This window comes from Odontomachus brunneus, unplaced genomic scaffold (assembly GCF_010583005.1).
Source record: "Odontomachus brunneus isolate Ranch 3 - 2012 unplaced genomic scaffold, Obru_v1 Obru_scaffold_071, whole genome shotgun sequence".
Taxonomy (NCBI): domain Eukaryota; kingdom Metazoa; phylum Arthropoda; class Insecta; order Hymenoptera; family Formicidae; genus Odontomachus; species Odontomachus brunneus.
Window position 1 is genome coordinate 1,060,597 of NW_022639521.1, and position 17,063 is coordinate 1,077,659.

General features: G+C 33.1%; 1 protein-coding gene and 1 long non-coding RNA gene across 3 annotated transcripts in view; one reads left to right on the forward strand and one right to left on the reverse strand.

Moving 5' to 3' along the window:
- The window catches only part of LOC116846904, a 54,036-nt gene extending 51,612 nt beyond the window's left edge, over positions 1–2,424 (reverse strand). The window contains exons 1-2 of the long non-coding RNA XR_004378614.1: positions 2,208–2,424; positions 1,707–1,932 (exon numbers count right to left, since the gene is read on the reverse strand). This is a non-coding gene — a long non-coding RNA (uncharacterized LOC116846904). The remainder of the gene's footprint in view (positions 1–1,706; positions 1,933–2,207) is intronic.
- LOC116846861 (four and a half LIM domains protein 2) overlaps positions 1–17,063 on the forward strand; it is a 642,247-nt gene that overhangs the window by 139,385 nt on the left and 485,799 nt on the right. For both annotated transcript variants that reach the window (XM_032821223.1, XM_032821219.1), the window contains exon 2: positions 177–262. In XM_032821223.1, the coding sequence (XP_032677114.1) occupies positions 177–262 (86 nt within the window). The remainder of the gene's footprint in view (positions 1–176; positions 263–17,063) is intronic.

Below are 17,063 nucleotides of genomic sequence, written 5' to 3' on the forward strand. Positions count from 1 at the left end.
TATATATATATATATATATATATATATATATATATATATATATATATATATAGATACACACAGTATAATTTGATCTAATTTATACATAACTGAGGAAATATATACAATACCTATTATTCCTAACGGAGTATTACTTGCTAGAGGGACAATTGACTCAAATTTCACTCACTTTTCAGGGCGTCCTCATCACGGACGTGGAGGAAGGGCAGCCTTGTTTACAGTGCGGGGAAATGTGTCCCGGATTTTCGCCGCACGCTTGGAGGTGAGTGGTCTCAGATTTAAGCGTAAACAATGGTAACTTCAATTAAGTATAATGACGCCCCTGAGAATTCAATCTTCAAGGCTGCGTCACACGGCGAGACGCGTCTCTCACGCGTCAATTCCCGCGTTTCCGTCATCGCGCAAACGCCGCTCTGAGTCGCGTCCGAATTGCGCGAATCGCGCTCGCGAGGGATCGCGCGTTGAAGACCGATCGTACTCGCGTTTATCGCGTTATCGCGGAATTAATTCCGCCGATCTGCGATCTACGGGACGCGCGGAGAAAGGTCGGGCTCGGTGTCGATCGGCGAAATCGGATTGCCGAATCACGCTGAAACTGTTAGGCGAGGAGCAGCACGATGTATCCATTACCCCGGCAGCGTAACTGAGCAGCGGCTGAAATTACCGCTCGGTAATTACCCGCCGTGACTTACGGCCCAGCAATGCGGTAATAGCGTATTAATTGCCCGGGGCAGAGGTAGAGAGAGGGGCGGGCGAGGGGGGCGAAGGGGAGAGGAGGGGGACAGCGCGGAGGCGGGGCCGCCTTCCAGCATCTTTCCGCTGCGAGGAGAAAGGCGGACCCGCCGTCGTGTAGTGCATTTATGGCATGGAGATGGATTCACAGTTATATCCCGCCTAAGGACAAGCCGAAGCACGGAGGAGATCGTGTGCGCCGTGCGGTGATCCCCGCGATAATCGACGACGAGGTATTCGTCGCGGATCCGCGGACAGACGCTGCACCCTCTATTGTTGCGATTGTGACTGTGGGGGAATATCGAAGAAATTGTCCTTTGTAACATTTCTCAAAGATAAGACGCACTTGTATGTTTTTTAATCAAATGCGAAGGGCTGATTATAAGAGCTGAGCATAATAATAATGACAATAACATGACAGTAATAATAATAACAGTCGAATCACTTCCAATAGGTTTTCATGATCATCACGACATGAAACAATCGGCAGTGGGAACTGTAGAAATGTTTAATTACACTTATTAGGCAAATGTATATTGAATTAAACATTAAATTTTTATATCCGATTCAATGAGAAATATCGGTTCAGAATTTTTTTATCGGTTTATCTGATAAGATGCCATTATGATCGGGAGTATTCGATTAAATTTAATCGGATATCCTGACCGTATATAAAAATTCATCAGTATATTGATTGGAAATATCCGTTTGTTAATTTTTTATTGGATTTTCTCTCGATGTATTTACCGAAAATTATTTTTATTTTCATTTTTTTGAAGCTCCACGAAATTGTCCGTTTGCTACTGATTTGAAACGCAAAAAGGAGCTTAATTATCATATTAATAATTAATTCAGCACATAATAATTTTTAAGAATTTATAAACATTAGAGAATTAAGAACGAAAGTGGGAGCAAAATTTCGATTTGGGATGTGAACTCGACGCAAACGCAGTACTCACGATTAATTAACATACCAGTCTTCGGTTTCTCTTATTTCGAGTACATGTTTCCTTAACGATTGCGGCCTTACATATCCAAATATTCTCTCACGCATCGCTCTCAGCGTGTAAATATTTCCAGTCGCTTTCATTCGTGTCAACGTCGAAGAGGGTTCGAATTAAAGGCCGAAACGTTCGTCTGTTAATTGTTTATACATCGTTTGTCGCGTTTAAACACGATTTAATTTATTATACTCTGGTACTTGAGGTTTCCGTAGGAAAGTGTATAATAAATATTCATTTTGGTTTCCGATTTAGCACTGCTTCCTTTATGAGTTTGTTTCCGATATTTCGTCAATTTTTCAGTTCGCTTAATCAGAGAGGAAAGCAAACTGATTCAGTATCAGGTTGCCTTCCTGATAAAGTGAATATTCACCAAACGTCAGAAACAAATTCATAAAGGTCGGAAAAATTCATATAGCACTAAATTGGAAACCAAAATGAATATTTATTATACACTATCTCGAAACAAAATACCAGTTTAACATTAGTTTGTTCCGTCACTTTCACGTCACAACACTATTTCGTTGTCACACTAACATGTTATCATGCTACTATAAGAGAGTTAATCACTTGAACTTATTAATGTGTGTGTGCACGCTCGCAAAATATGAGAAACACACTGATTGTGTTTGGGTAATTAACTCACGACTCGCTCGTGTAGCGAAATTCCTTTATAATGCTGGATTGTTTGGGGACGTTAAGGACAACTAACTCACGGCCAGCCGAAATCGCATATATAGGCGGATTTCGATTGTTTACAATAAAATTATAAACAATGTGAAAGGAAGAAACGAGGTATAGGAACATATTAACAAAAAAGAAAAAACGCGTGTCAATACAATGATCTCTGAATGTGAGTGCGTGATGTAAAGTCTTGCCAAATAACATTCATTCTGCAAATCTTCTCTCTTTCTTTCAAACTCAAGAGACTGATGAAGAATCTCAAGAAACAATATTTATTTATCATAATAAATATTGAGATAATATTTGTTATCCTATATTGTTATATTGCATCTGTTCTTTTTACAAAATGTCCCAAAATGTCTCAGAACAACTTTCGAAGTTCTCGTGGAGGAATAGTATATTGTAAAAACTGATGTGTTAAATTTAACACATTTCATGCGTCCCAAATCATCCACTCTCATTTATATATAAATTTAACAATTAAAACAAATGTGTTAAGAAGTAACACGCATAATATGGAAAAAATTAACACAAGAATTTATAACATTTGAATACCGTTAAGAATCACAGGTTGTTAAATTGACATATTTAATATGTCAGACATAAATTATGTCAATTTAACACAAACTGTGATTCCTGACGGTATTCAAGTGTTAAATTCTTGTGTTAATTTTTTATATATTATGCATGTTACTTTTTACCACATTTGTTTTGTGTTAAATTTAAACATAAATAAGAGTGGATGATTTGGGACACATGAAATGTTAAATTTAATACATGTTTTTACAGTGTATGGATTGAGGTGAACACCAAAATTCTATATTATTTTGCAATATTCGCAATAATTATTAAGATATTAAGGAAGATTTGTAAATGATCACACGAGATATGGTAGATGAGTTATAGTGACGAAATCTGCTGTCGTGCGCTTGTAAAAAATTAGATCAAACTGAACAAAAAAGTCCTCTACCTTTTTCTTAATAACTATGTAGATTTTTAGTTATTAATTAGAGAATTAATATATTATCGCGAGCGACTATCCGCTAAACTTCTTTATATATAATTAATAATTAAAAATCTACACAGTTATTAGAAAAATGACAGAGGACTTTTTTGTTTAGTTTGACTTAATGTACAATCGCCACTACAGTTCATCTATCATATCTCGCGTGATCCATAAATCTTATTTAATTAATATCTTGATAATTTGCGAATTATTGCGAATATCAGAAAATAGTATAGGATTTTTATGTTCACCTCAATCCGTACTATACCTCCACAAAAACTTCGAAGATTGTTCTGCACATTCTGCATATATATCAAATTTAATGTATAAAGAGTATATTAATTATATACAACTTACTTAATTGTGAAGAAAAGCGAAATCGAAATAAATTAAAATGGTCCTTAGATATAAAATCTAATTAAGATAAAATAACGTGTAAAAGCCTAGGCATAGACGTAAAAGTGCAAACAAATCTTTCAATGGTCTTACAATATATTACAATTATTACGAATGCTCTATTTATAAAAACAAGATTACTGAAGAGGATCTAAAACAGGTCGAAACGTATAATTTGTAATATATTGTGAGATTATTAAAAAATTTGTTTGCACTTTTACCTGTACGCCTAGGCTCTTTTACGCCTAGGCTCTTACATGCTATTTTCTCATTTTATTTTAATTTAATTGCGAAGGCAGCATATATGAGATATAAATCTCATATAATGCTCATATAAATATTTATCATTTGTGCGTTGCACTGTGAAGGGAAATGGACAACTGATCACTCCTTAGCGAGCGTGTGTGGCGTGAAAAAATTCCTTCAGCATCCGAAAAAGCGCGTTGCGCCTGGGATTTACAGTTAGAGCTGTGTGTTACGCGGAAACGCTCGTTAAAGTCGCGCGAAGGGGAAGAAGGACGAGCGCGGCCGGTCGCGGGAGCGTAAAGTCGATGACGAATCGACGCTGTGTCTTGGGCATCGCGCCCCACGTCCCGCGCCCGTCGGGAATTAGTCTCGTCAGGCGTGAAAAAGAACAACAGGCCGGTACGCGAGCGAGCGAACGAGCGATTATTACAGCCGAGGTCGTAATACGTACGACAGGACACGCGCTATAAAAATAAATCGCCGACATTTACGGGCGACGCGGTGCTCTTTCCGAAGAGGTCTGTTTTCCTCGCGCGCGCGCGCCTCGCCTCCTCAACTGAGAATGATTAATAACTGCCGATCGCCGCGGCCACAGGAACTTAGAATAAGCAACCGTTGCATAATCCCCGGTGCTCGAGCAAATCATTGGCGATTATCTTCATCCTGCGGCAGTCAGTAGCGCGATAGCAAAACGAGCGAGAGAGCATCGAGCCATGTTCGCTTTGTTTATTTATTTGTTACGTACATTGAGAAAAAATTTATGATATTTTGAACTATAATGGCATAGTAAAAAGATTATAGTTAGGGATATCATTTTTATAGTAAATGTCACCATAATGTTTGTAATAATTATAATATAAGCATAGTATAACTGACCCATGTAAAACTTTTACCGAGAATTATAATTATTTGAAGTAAAAAATATAGTAAGGTAGCAAATATTGAATGGTAAGAGAAATTAACTATTTTATATAGGCAATACAATTGGAATATTTGGCAAATATAGGTACATGTAACTATATTCCCAAAGTGTGCTTTACTATACACATAGAGTAATAAAATAGTGACTATAAATCTTTGTTCATTCTGCTATATCTTCATGTTCAGATGAACTATAAATATATGTTTGAGGCCAAAATAAACTATAAAATATAGTGAGGTTATAGTTATTCCAACTATTTTTTCTCTCAATGTAAAACTGAGGCGATTAGATTTCCCAATTCACTTCATAAATGTGTACAGCGAGAGGAGGGGGGAATTAATGAAAAGTTTACGCATATATATAAAACAGTATTTTACTTATAGACATATGAAAAATGATTTAACAATAATAAAGGCCTACATTGAGAGAAAAATGTATGATATTTGGAACTATAATGACATAGTAGAAAGATTGTAGTTAGGAATATCATTTTTATAGTAAATATCACCATAATGTTTGTAATATTTACAATATAAGCATAGTATAACTGACCCATATAAAACTTTTATCAAGAATTATAATTATTTGAAATAAAAAATATAGTAAGGTAGCAAATATTGAACGGTAAGAGGAATTAACTATTTTATATAGTCAATACAATTGGAATATTTCGCAAATATAGGTACATGTGACTATATTCCCAAAGTGTGCTTTACTATACACATAGAATAATAAGATAGTGACTATAAATCTGTTTATTTTGCTATATCTTCATGTTTAGATAAACTATAAATATATGTTTGAGGCTAAAACAAACTATAAAATATAATGAGGTTATAGTTATTCCAACTATTTTTCTCTCTCAGTGTACTATATATATCCAGTGAAAATAGAAACTATTGCTGATATATAAAACTGTTACTGTTCTTATTTAAAACTAAGAAACAGTAGGAAGGCTACTGTGTTTACTAGAGCTGTGAATTTTCTTAAGGAGCTATTTCTTTGTCAAAAATATTTTAAAAATCCTCTGAACTGGGATAAACCGAGACAGTTCAACTTAAGGTAAATCAGATATTATTTGAAAAAATCTAGGACCAAGGGAAAAATCGGGACTGTTCCGGGAAAAGCAGGACGTTTGGTTATCTTAGTACTTAGTAAAACGCTTTGTTTATCTATTTATCATAAAAGTAACGGTGGAAAAGAGACCGCGAAATGATTCTTTTAGAATATACTCGTGTAGAAATTTAAAACGGGAACTAAAAAGGGCCTCGATAGTTTTTGTAACAACGTGGAGTTACCATTACGAAGTAAATAGGATTTCTTTATCATAATCTTCTGATTTTATTTATTATATTTCTGGGTATTCCCAAGCAATTTTTCACTAATGTATTTAAAGCTTTGTTCGTGTAGTTTATTTTAAAAAAATACAAAAATTTGCGAGTTTTAAGAGAAAATGGGCGATGTGTAGTTCGATCAACCTTTTAAAATATAGAGAATGTAAAATTCCAAGTAGAGAGAGAAAGAGAGCGAGAAGAATTACAAAAATTAATCTAATGACATCGAATTTTCATCAGAATCTGATATGCAACTATTAAACTAGTTTGTTCTAATTAAAATACATTGTAAATCTCAACTTAAAGCATTCGATTTGAAATGTCGGCTAGGAATATTTCAGAATCTTACATTGCGCGTCGTCTTTATTTTCCCCTTTTATTACTTTAACACGCGTCGAACTCTTGTGTCAAAGTTGCAGTGAGTTCAGCGTGGGACTCGGCTGAGTAAATAAACTGTTGCGCGTTATAACGTGTGTTCCGAAATAAGTAACGGCCTCGCGACGGTCCGGTCGCGACTCAATAACATACGCAATAAAGTTGCGCGCCGGCGAGCTCTCTCGCGTGTCTCTTCGGCCGTCTCCCGTTACACGAGGAGAGAGCAGACGCAGAAAAATAATTTTGCTCTTTTAGCAAAATCGTCGTTGCTACTGCATATTCGTAATAACATCAAAAAAATTTTGTTGACGTAACTTTACAAATTATTCGTTATCAGAGCAAAAGTAATCTCGTTGCCAAGATAGAAAAAATTTGTTGAATGTATTTGTCTTAAGAATCATGTTAATTTGTTATTGATGCAAAATAATATACCTTTAGCAAATTTATTTTCTATCGGAGCAAAACTGCAACTGCTTATATAAATCCATCGTGGTTCTTATAGCAAAATAATTTATAGATTCAACAAAAAGTGATTATTACTCTTAGCAAATCTTTTCGCTGTCTATATAATAACGAAAAGATTTTGCTAGACCAGCAAAAAATTTGCTGGGCCAGCAAATTATTTTTCTCCGTGTATAGGATTCATACACAGAGAACTTCATACACAAAAAGAACGAACTATTGAATCAAATAAATGTTTCTCTGGAATAGTCTATTCTTAAGAATCACGTTAATTTGCTATTGATGCAAAATAATGTATCCTTAGCAAATTTATTTATTATCGGAGCAAAACTGCAACTGCTTATATAAATCCGTCGTGGTTCTTATAGCAAAATAATTTGTAGATTCAACAAAAAGTGATTAGTACTCTTAGCAAATCTTTTCGCTGTCTATATAATAACGAAAAGATTTTGCTAGACCAGCAAAAAATTTGCTGGGCCAGCAAATTATTTTTCTCCGTGTATAGGATTCATACACAGAGAACTTCATACACAAAAAGAACGAACTATTGAATCAAATAAATGTTTCTCTGGAATAGTCTATTCTTAAGAATCACGTTAATTTGCTATTGATGCAAAATAATGTATCCTTAGCAAATTTATTTATTATCGGAGCAAAACTGCAACTGCTTATATAAATCCGTCGTGGTTCTTATAGCAAAATAATTTGTAGATTCAACAAAAAGTGATTAGTACTCTTAGCAAATCTTTTCGCTGTCTATATAATAACGAAAAGATTTTGCTAGACCAGCAAAAAATTTGCTGGGCCAGCAAATTATTTTTCTCCGTGTATAGAATTCATACACAGAGAACCTCATACACAGAAAGAACGAATTATTGAATCAAATAAATGTTTCTCTGGAATAGTCTATTCTTAAGAATCACGTTAATTTGCTATTGATGCAAAATAATGTATCCTTAGCAAATTTATTTGCTATCGGAGCAAAACTGCAACTGCTTATATAAATCCATCGTGGTTCTTATAGCAAAATAATTTGTAGATTCAACAAAAAGTGATTAGTACTCTTAACAAATCTTTTCGCTGTCTATATAATAACGAAAAGATTTTGCTAGACCAGCAAAAAATTTGCTGGGCCAGCAAATTATTTTTCTCCGTGTATAGAATTCATACACAGAGAACCTCATACACAGAAAGAACGAATTATTGAATCAAATAAATGTTTCTCTGGAATAGTCTATTCTTAAGAATCACGTTAATTTGCTATTGATGCAAAATAATGTATCCTTAGCAAATTTATTTGCTATCGGAGCAAAACTGCAACTGCTTATATAAATCCATCGTGATTCTTATAGCAAAATAATTTGTAGATTCAGCAAATAGTAATTAGTACTCTTAGCAAATCTTTTTGCTGTCCATAAAATAACGAAAAGATTTTGCTAGACCAGCAGAAAATTTATTGGACCAGCAAATTATTTTTCTCCGTGTACGTAAAACTGCACGCACGGAAAGCTGCGAGTGTCCCCTGGGCGATCTGGTGTTCGTTCCGAGCGTGTAAGCCCGGATTGATTTACAGTACCGGTGCCGTGAGTCGAAGCGAGTCACCTCGTGGCTAGTAGCCGTCGCCGGGTAGATTCAGCGCCGGGTAGATTACGCGATCTGATGTGGTTCGGCTATCGATGAGAAGCTCCGGCGGCGGCCCCCCGAGCGAAACTACGTGTTCCCTGGTATTTATAGATTCACTGCGTATCAAAGCCGTAGTACGTAGAATGCCAGTGCATTCTTAACTCGTTTTTCTTAGCAGTAGAATTATATTTTTTATACATGCTATGACTGTTTCCTTTAGTGAAGTTTATATATACCTATAAACTTCGCTGGAGTTCAGTCGACAGCATAAAAAATTTGATTGTATTGTTAAAAAAAGCGATTATTCAGTTTATTTTTCTTTTTTTAAATAATGATTATATTCAATGAAAGATATTTTTTTGATAAAATATAGTCTTAAAATATACTCATCACAAATTTTAGAAAAGTCCATATTATTCATGTATTTAACAGAAGAGAAGAGAAAAATTTATTCCTTTTATAAGAATATTATAAAATTATATTGAAGGAAACGTTGACTCGACTCGATGTAGTAAACCATCCGAATTTTTGCTTTAATTTAATAGTCTTGATCGAGAGAGATATTAAACTTACTAGGACAAAACATGTATTTTGAATAAATTTAATATATGAACTTATGTAAAGTACTTTAAACAAATACTATTTATATAAATATATTATATATTTTTCTGTATATACAGAGATTGTTTCATTACTGACGTACCTTGCAAACACAAACAGTATCATTGCACGCAAGGAAGCTATGCAATAACATTATTTGTTTGTAAATTGAATCAGTAATAAAAACAGTCGTTGTTATTAACTGATTCTTTCAGCAAGATTTTACTGATTGCATTGCTATACTTATAACTAAACTATCCGTTACAAGTATAGCTTTTTGGTGAACAATATACTTATTATCAGAGAGAAATTTCAAGAATGTACTTGGTTGTTGCTAAATGAGTTTCTTTTTAAATTTTTTAACTATAATATTACTCCGATTTTAGCGAAAATCGCAGCAGAAAAAGGATCCATGTTCTTAAAGGGACATTTTGTGATTTCGTTTTTATTGTTCATTTTATAATAAATACATAAACAAAGCACATGGCTAACATATCTCTTGGATCAACTTCCAGTTTCCTCTGCTACAGATTTTATAGTGAACTCTTGCTTGAACTAGTAAAAATCAGTGAGATATAAGACGGAGCAATAAAGTGGAAATATCCCCACACATTAAGAGAAAAAAATAGTTGGAATAACTATAATCTCACTATATTTTAAAGTTAGTTTTGGCCTCAAACATATATTTATAGTTTATCTAAACACGAAGATATAGCAGAATGAACACACATTTATAATCACCATCTTATTACTCTATGAGTATAGTAAAGCACGCTTTGGGAATATAGTTACATGTACCCATATTTTCCAAATATTCCAATTGTATTGACTATATAAAATAGTTAATTTTTCTTACCATTTAATATTTGCTACTTTACTATGTTTTTTATTTCAAATAATTATAATTTTTGGTAAAAGTTTTACATGAGTCAGTTATACTATGCTTATATTGTAAATATTACAAACATTACAGTGACATTTACTATAAAAAAGATATTCCTAACTATAATCTTTTTACTATGCTATTATAGTTCCAAATATCATATATTTTTCTCTCAGTGCAGAAGACCAGTAAATAGTTATTATGCCTGTATTAGTGAAATACTCCTTCCACCGATTCAATCAGAAATATTTTCGCGCTGGTTCGCGCTTTGAGAGAATACGCTCGAGGCGTACTTTCCTTATTTATGAACCGTAGCACGTGCGGCTGCGTACCAGACACGGTATCGTTCGCCGTCGTGTGTGTGAAACGCGTGCACCGCGTGTCCCATGTTGCTTGGCTACGCCGTTTTTTGTTGTGCGCTTTTTCTTCCGGGAGCACCGCAATAGCGGAATCGAATAGCGTGCTGGCGTTTATTCACTCCGATTCACATGTGTATACCGAAACGAATGTGGTCGTCGGCCCGAAAACAGGACACGATATCTAACGTCTTCTAAAAACAACTAATGTACTAATCGTACATTATCTTTGTAAAAAAGGGAAAACAGTCGCTTTCGACATTTTTGGGGGAAAGTCGTCCCGATTCGACCGTCACGTGATTTTGTAACATCTGTATATTTTAGATAATAATTACAATTAGTGTTCTGTCAGTATAATCGCAGTGTTTATTGCTGCAAATGAATTATTTATGTGAAATATTCTTAATCCTCCACTGTCCTCGTTTGGCTGACGAATGTTAGTGCTCGCGTATGAGCAAAATTTCGTGTCTGTTCCTAACTAAATTTTTAAAATAAAAATTTAATTTCACCACATTAATACAATTTCATAGAAAAGAGTAAATATATTAGAACATTGATCTATTATCGATTTGTCAGAATAAAGATTAAATTTGATAACAGCGCGAGTTGCATTAATTTCACATATTTATTCTCGCTAAGCGCGCTCTAACACTTCCAGAGTCTACTAATAAAAGTTATACTAACGAAATTAAGAAAACGATTATACAATATGATTTAAAATATTATAAATAAAAAGCCAGAAAGTTTTCAAGCCAACCGTGAAGATGCTTTTATATAATTAGAAAATAAAATTTTAACTAAAAATAAAATAAATTTAAAATATAAAGTATACATTTAAATTTAAAGTTTTAAAATAAAATGTTAAACGCTCCCTTCATATCAATGGAAGGTTAATGTCTATTAATAAAAGTTACCACACGAAATTAACAACACGTCCATATAAATATAATTTAAAAGTTTATAAATGTAAAGGCAAAAGGTTTTAAAGCCAACTGTTAAATCACTTTTATACAATTAGAAAATAAAATATCAACTAAACGCTCGCTTCATATAAAGGTAGAGAATTAAATCAGACGCATATTACTCGGACAAATATATAGTAAAAGATTTTGTATTAAATTTAACACATTTCACATGTTCAGAATGATTAAAAAAATAACACAAATATTATGTTAGGGATTAATACAAAAAGAATTAATACCGACACTATTTTGAAGTAAATTTTATATAAAATTTACGTATTTATAATGTCAGATATAGCACAATACAAATGTTATACTTACAGTAAGAAAAATATTCTATTTATCTCTTTTTTTATTGCAATGTTCTTAAAGTGTTGTTAGTGATTTCACCTTTGAAATCTTCTTAATTCCTCCTTATTAAAAAAAAAATTAATTTTTTTATCTTTTATCTCTCAAAGTATCTCAAGCAAAGAGTTTGTAAAATAAAGATTAAAAATATAAATTATGGATTTTTCATTTTGTCTCTTTTTCTCTCTTTTCTTCTCTACATGTTCAACACATAATATTTTATAAACTAACAAAAACATCTCTCAAAAACATTTATTATACACCTTTCAAGACAAATATGCAATCAATTTTATTTTAAAGATATATCAAAGATACAAAATTTTAAGAAATACTTTATATAACTTAATATAACACTTTATGTAACTATTTCGACAATCGATAATAAATTCTGACTTTCATAACTTTCTCCAGACCTGGTGAACAAATAATTGTTATTTTTTGTTTCTAGAAGATTACAGAAGCAATTTCTAATGATTAATTAAGGTTCCGCGTCAGTGAGCCAAGAGTGGCCTATTTTCAACATTCTCCTTTGCTGCTGCATCAATATGCCGAAAAATTTACATCATCGCATAATGTGAATTTAACGATTAATTCGATACACTACATTTGCTCCACGAATGCAATTAAAAATGTCGTAACATTTCCATCGTCGATTGTCTCACGTCGTGAAAGTCTAGCTCTCTGGGCACCTCAGATAACAATTACAATATTACCTCGCGACCTCCGCGACATACATTTGACGTGCGCACACCAGTTCACGTGTCATACGCGCACACGCTGGCACACACGTGTGTGCCGCATGACTGGGGAGACCGGGGTTAGATGCCTTATATTTAAAAATTTCGAAGTTACAACTTCTCATTAATTGTTGTAATTAATTAATTGTTGCGACTTTCTGCTATGTATTAATGCATGACCTTATAAATTTTGTTTTGTAATAACGAAAATACGAACGTGCAGTAACGTATAGGGTAAAGCCACGTAGAAAATGTGTATCCTGATTAGTAGTTTCAGAGTCTCCATGAGAAGTCTCCATAGCTCTTCCACCGATCTTTAATTATGGGGTAACTTTACTTCGTCCGTCTATATAGTCTATTTTAATCATTTTATAAATGAAAATTACATTTATTACTAGAAACAGTATATTATATATTTATATAATTATATATATATTATATATTTATATATTTTATATACTTAAAATTTTATTCATTCAGCTAGTAACATATCGTTTAATTTTATTAAATTACGATGGAAAATATTAATGGGGAATTTACAAAATACTAAAGTGAGCTCTCGGGATATTCAATCAATATGATTAATTTGAGGCAAGTGAGAGCTAAACGCTGATGGAAAAACGAATAACAGTAGTAGTGCTAGAATAGTTTCTAACTGTATTTATTAATTTCACATTTTTTAAATAAAAAAAAATTTTTTAAATAAAAAAAATTAATTTTAAATAAAATTTGAATATTTAATAAATACAGTTGAACTGTTCTATCATTGCTATTATTCATTTTTTCATCGGCGTTTATCTCAAATTAACCCATTAACGCTCAAATGTGCTGAAATTTTACGTTGATTTGAGCCATTTATTTTACTACGAAAATGAGGTCTGTTGTTTATAAAGAGTATCATTTCTACCAAGTTCGATGTTGCTCTATCGAATAGCGTTGAGAAAATAAAAAAAACCACGCAATTTATGCAAAACTTTTGCAAAATAAAATTAAAAAATGCATGTTTTTCAGGCTAATTTTTCTTATTCCGCTTTTTCTCCATAAAAACGTGTTAGTATCGCTCGGGAAAGTGTTTAAAACGTGTTTTTGATACTTTAACTTAAAAAAATATGCCATGGATATTTTTTTCAACAAACATATATATAGGTACCAAAATAGCGGTCGATTTGAAACGTTTAATTCGAATTTTCCTTTATATTTGGTTATCGAAATTATTTTAGAGTCAATATTACTACAAAATTACATAGTAATTTACATAATAATTACATAATAAATACACGTTTCTATGGAGAAAACAACGTAAGAAACAAAAATTAGTTTTAAAACATGTGTTTTAATTTTATTTTGCAAAAATTTTGTATAAATTATAATTTTTTAAAAATCTTCTCAACGCTAATCTTCTCAACTAAAATTCTAAACCATTTGGCGATTTTGTTTCCACTATTCCTTTCAAGATACTAAAAAATACTAAAAAATCGTACATGAGCAACATATATTAAATGAGGATGATTAACCCATTAACGCCCAAATGTGCTGAAATTTTACGTTGATTTGAGCCGTTTATTTTACGAAAATGTCTGTTGTTAAAGAGTACTATTCCTACCGATTTCGTTCTATCGAATAGCGTTGAGAAGGTTTTAAAAAAATTATAATTTATGCAAAATTTTTGCAAAATAAAATTAAAAAACGCATGTTTTAGAGCTAATTTTTTCTTCTTACGCTGTTTTTTCTATAAAAACGTGTATTTACTATGTAATTATTATGTAAATTATTATGTAATTTTGTAGTGATATTGACCCTAAAATAATTTCGGTAACCAAATATAAACGAAAATTCGAATTAAAATTCAAATTTCAATCGACTGCCATTTTGGTACCTACATTGTTGAAAAAAATACCCATTTACTATGTAATTATTATGTAAATTACTATGTAATTTTGTAGTGATATTGACCCTAAAATAATTTCGGTAACCAAATATAAACGAAAATTCGAATTAAAATTCAAATTTCAATCGACTGCCATTTTGGTACCTACATTGTTGAAAAAAATACCCATTTACTATGTAATTATTATGTAAATTACTATGTAATTTTGTAGTGATATTGACCCTAAAATAATTTCGGTAACCAAATATAAATGAAAATTCGAATTAAACGCTTCAAATCGACCGCCATTTTGGTACCTACATTGTTGAAAAAAATACCCATTTACTATGTAATTATTATGTAAATTACTATGTAATTTTGTAGTGATATTGACCCTAAAATAATTTCGGTAACCAAATATAAATGAAAATTCGAATTAAACGCTTCAAATCGACCGCCATTTTGGTACCTACATTGTTGAAAAAAATTCCCATTTACTATGTAATTATTATGTAAATTACTATGTAATTTTGTAGTAATACTGACTCTAAAATAATTTCGGTAACCAAATATAAACGAAATCGAATTAAAACGAATTCGAATTAAACGCTTCAAATCGACCGCCATTTTGGTACCTACATGTTTGTTGAAAAAAATACTCATTTACTATGTGATTATTATGTAAATTACTATATAATTTTGTAGTGATATTGACCCTAAAATAATTTTGATAACCAAATATAAACGAAATCGAATTAAAACGAATTCGAATTAAACGCTTCAAATCGACCGCCATTTTGGTACCTACATGTTTGTTGAAAAAAATACTCATTTACTATGTGATTATTATGTAAATTACTATATAATTTTGTAGTGATATTGACCCTAAAATAATTTTGATAACCAAATATAAACGAAATCGAATTAAAACGAATTCGAATTAAACGCTTCAAATCGACCGCCATTTTGGTACCTACATGTTTATTGAAAAAAATACCCATTTACTATGTAATTATTATTTAAATTACTATGTAATTTTGTAGTGATATTGACCCTAAAATAATTTCGATAACCAAATACAAACGAAAATTCGAACATGTAGCCTCGTTCTGCCTTACTCGTGTGTGTGTGCGCGCGCGCGATGAAACGCGACGGGCCGTGAGTCACTCCGGCGCGAGCTAGCTCGCTCTCTCGCCTGCATCGCGGCGCGGCTGCTTCTCTTGGCGATCCGGACACGGGCGTGGGAGCGCACGTGCTCCGGCGATATATGCGGTGGCAGTGCAGGGTCGGTGGCGGGCCGCGTCGGCACACGACACACGTCCCGATTCGTGCTCGGTCGACCGTCGTCGACGGCGGTGACGACGACGACGACACGCTTCCACGGCACCTGTCGTCGTCGCGACGCACGGCGACGCATCGCGCCGGCGTTCCTCCGCTCACGCTTGCTCCAAATTCCCGGCCGATCGAATCCGCGCGAGGATTCGCGCGCATCCCGTGGCGACGCGGGCCGTCTCCCGTTGAAGAGCGCGAGCGAGAACGGCGTCTCGAGTGATCTCTTCTCGTTGCACTGTATTCTTGTTTTTTCTTTCCTTCTTGCTTCCCTCGGTTTTCACAGAAATCGGTTACGCGATATAAGTAACAATGATTGTCGGGATTGGACGACGGGTGATGCGAAAGTGCGATGTCTGTAACGGGGAAAGGTGTTGTGTGCGTGTGTTGGGTGATTCGTGACTGTGTCGCACGCGATTTGAGGTGTGAGATGGATTTATTTTCTGTTTCTCTGTGGGCGGAGAGAGGTAGGATAAAAGTATGAAGAAGTGTGACTCTCTCGTTAATATGGCGAGTGAGCGGAGTGAATACTTATCATTTGAGTTTCTGATTTTTTTTTGTTTTGACTGAGAAGAGAGAAATCCAGAGCGATTTGCAAAGTGACGTTGCCCGCGTGAGTCGGATGATTGTTGTTTATCATTAACAAGTTACAATTGCATGAAGTACGAAATTTCCTTTCCGAAAGAAAAAAGTAAAGCATTTTATACCTAACCTTCTATAACGCCATGTTGCTTCGAAATTTCATGCCTATACCTATATTTTTAAGTCTAATTTCATTTGTTTACCATTGTGTTTACCATTGTAACATTAAGCCACTAATACGGCTATTAAATAGTTTGTTTATAATAATTATTCGTTTCCGTTTTTCGCGCCACATTGGATGTTGTTTAAATATTATTGTAAACATTTATAAATATTTATAAATTCCATCGTAAATATTTATAAATTTTCATATAATTATATGTAATTAGACATTCAATTATTATATATATATATATAATTATGTATATAATTAATATTACATAAGTATTTATATATTATTAATTTTTAGTTATTCAACTATTAATTTATATTGCACGGACAAAATTTGTCATTTCTCTATTATGTCATTTTTTCCGAAGCAAAAATGGTTATAGAGGGTATATATATATATATATATATATATATATATATATATATATATATATATATATATATATA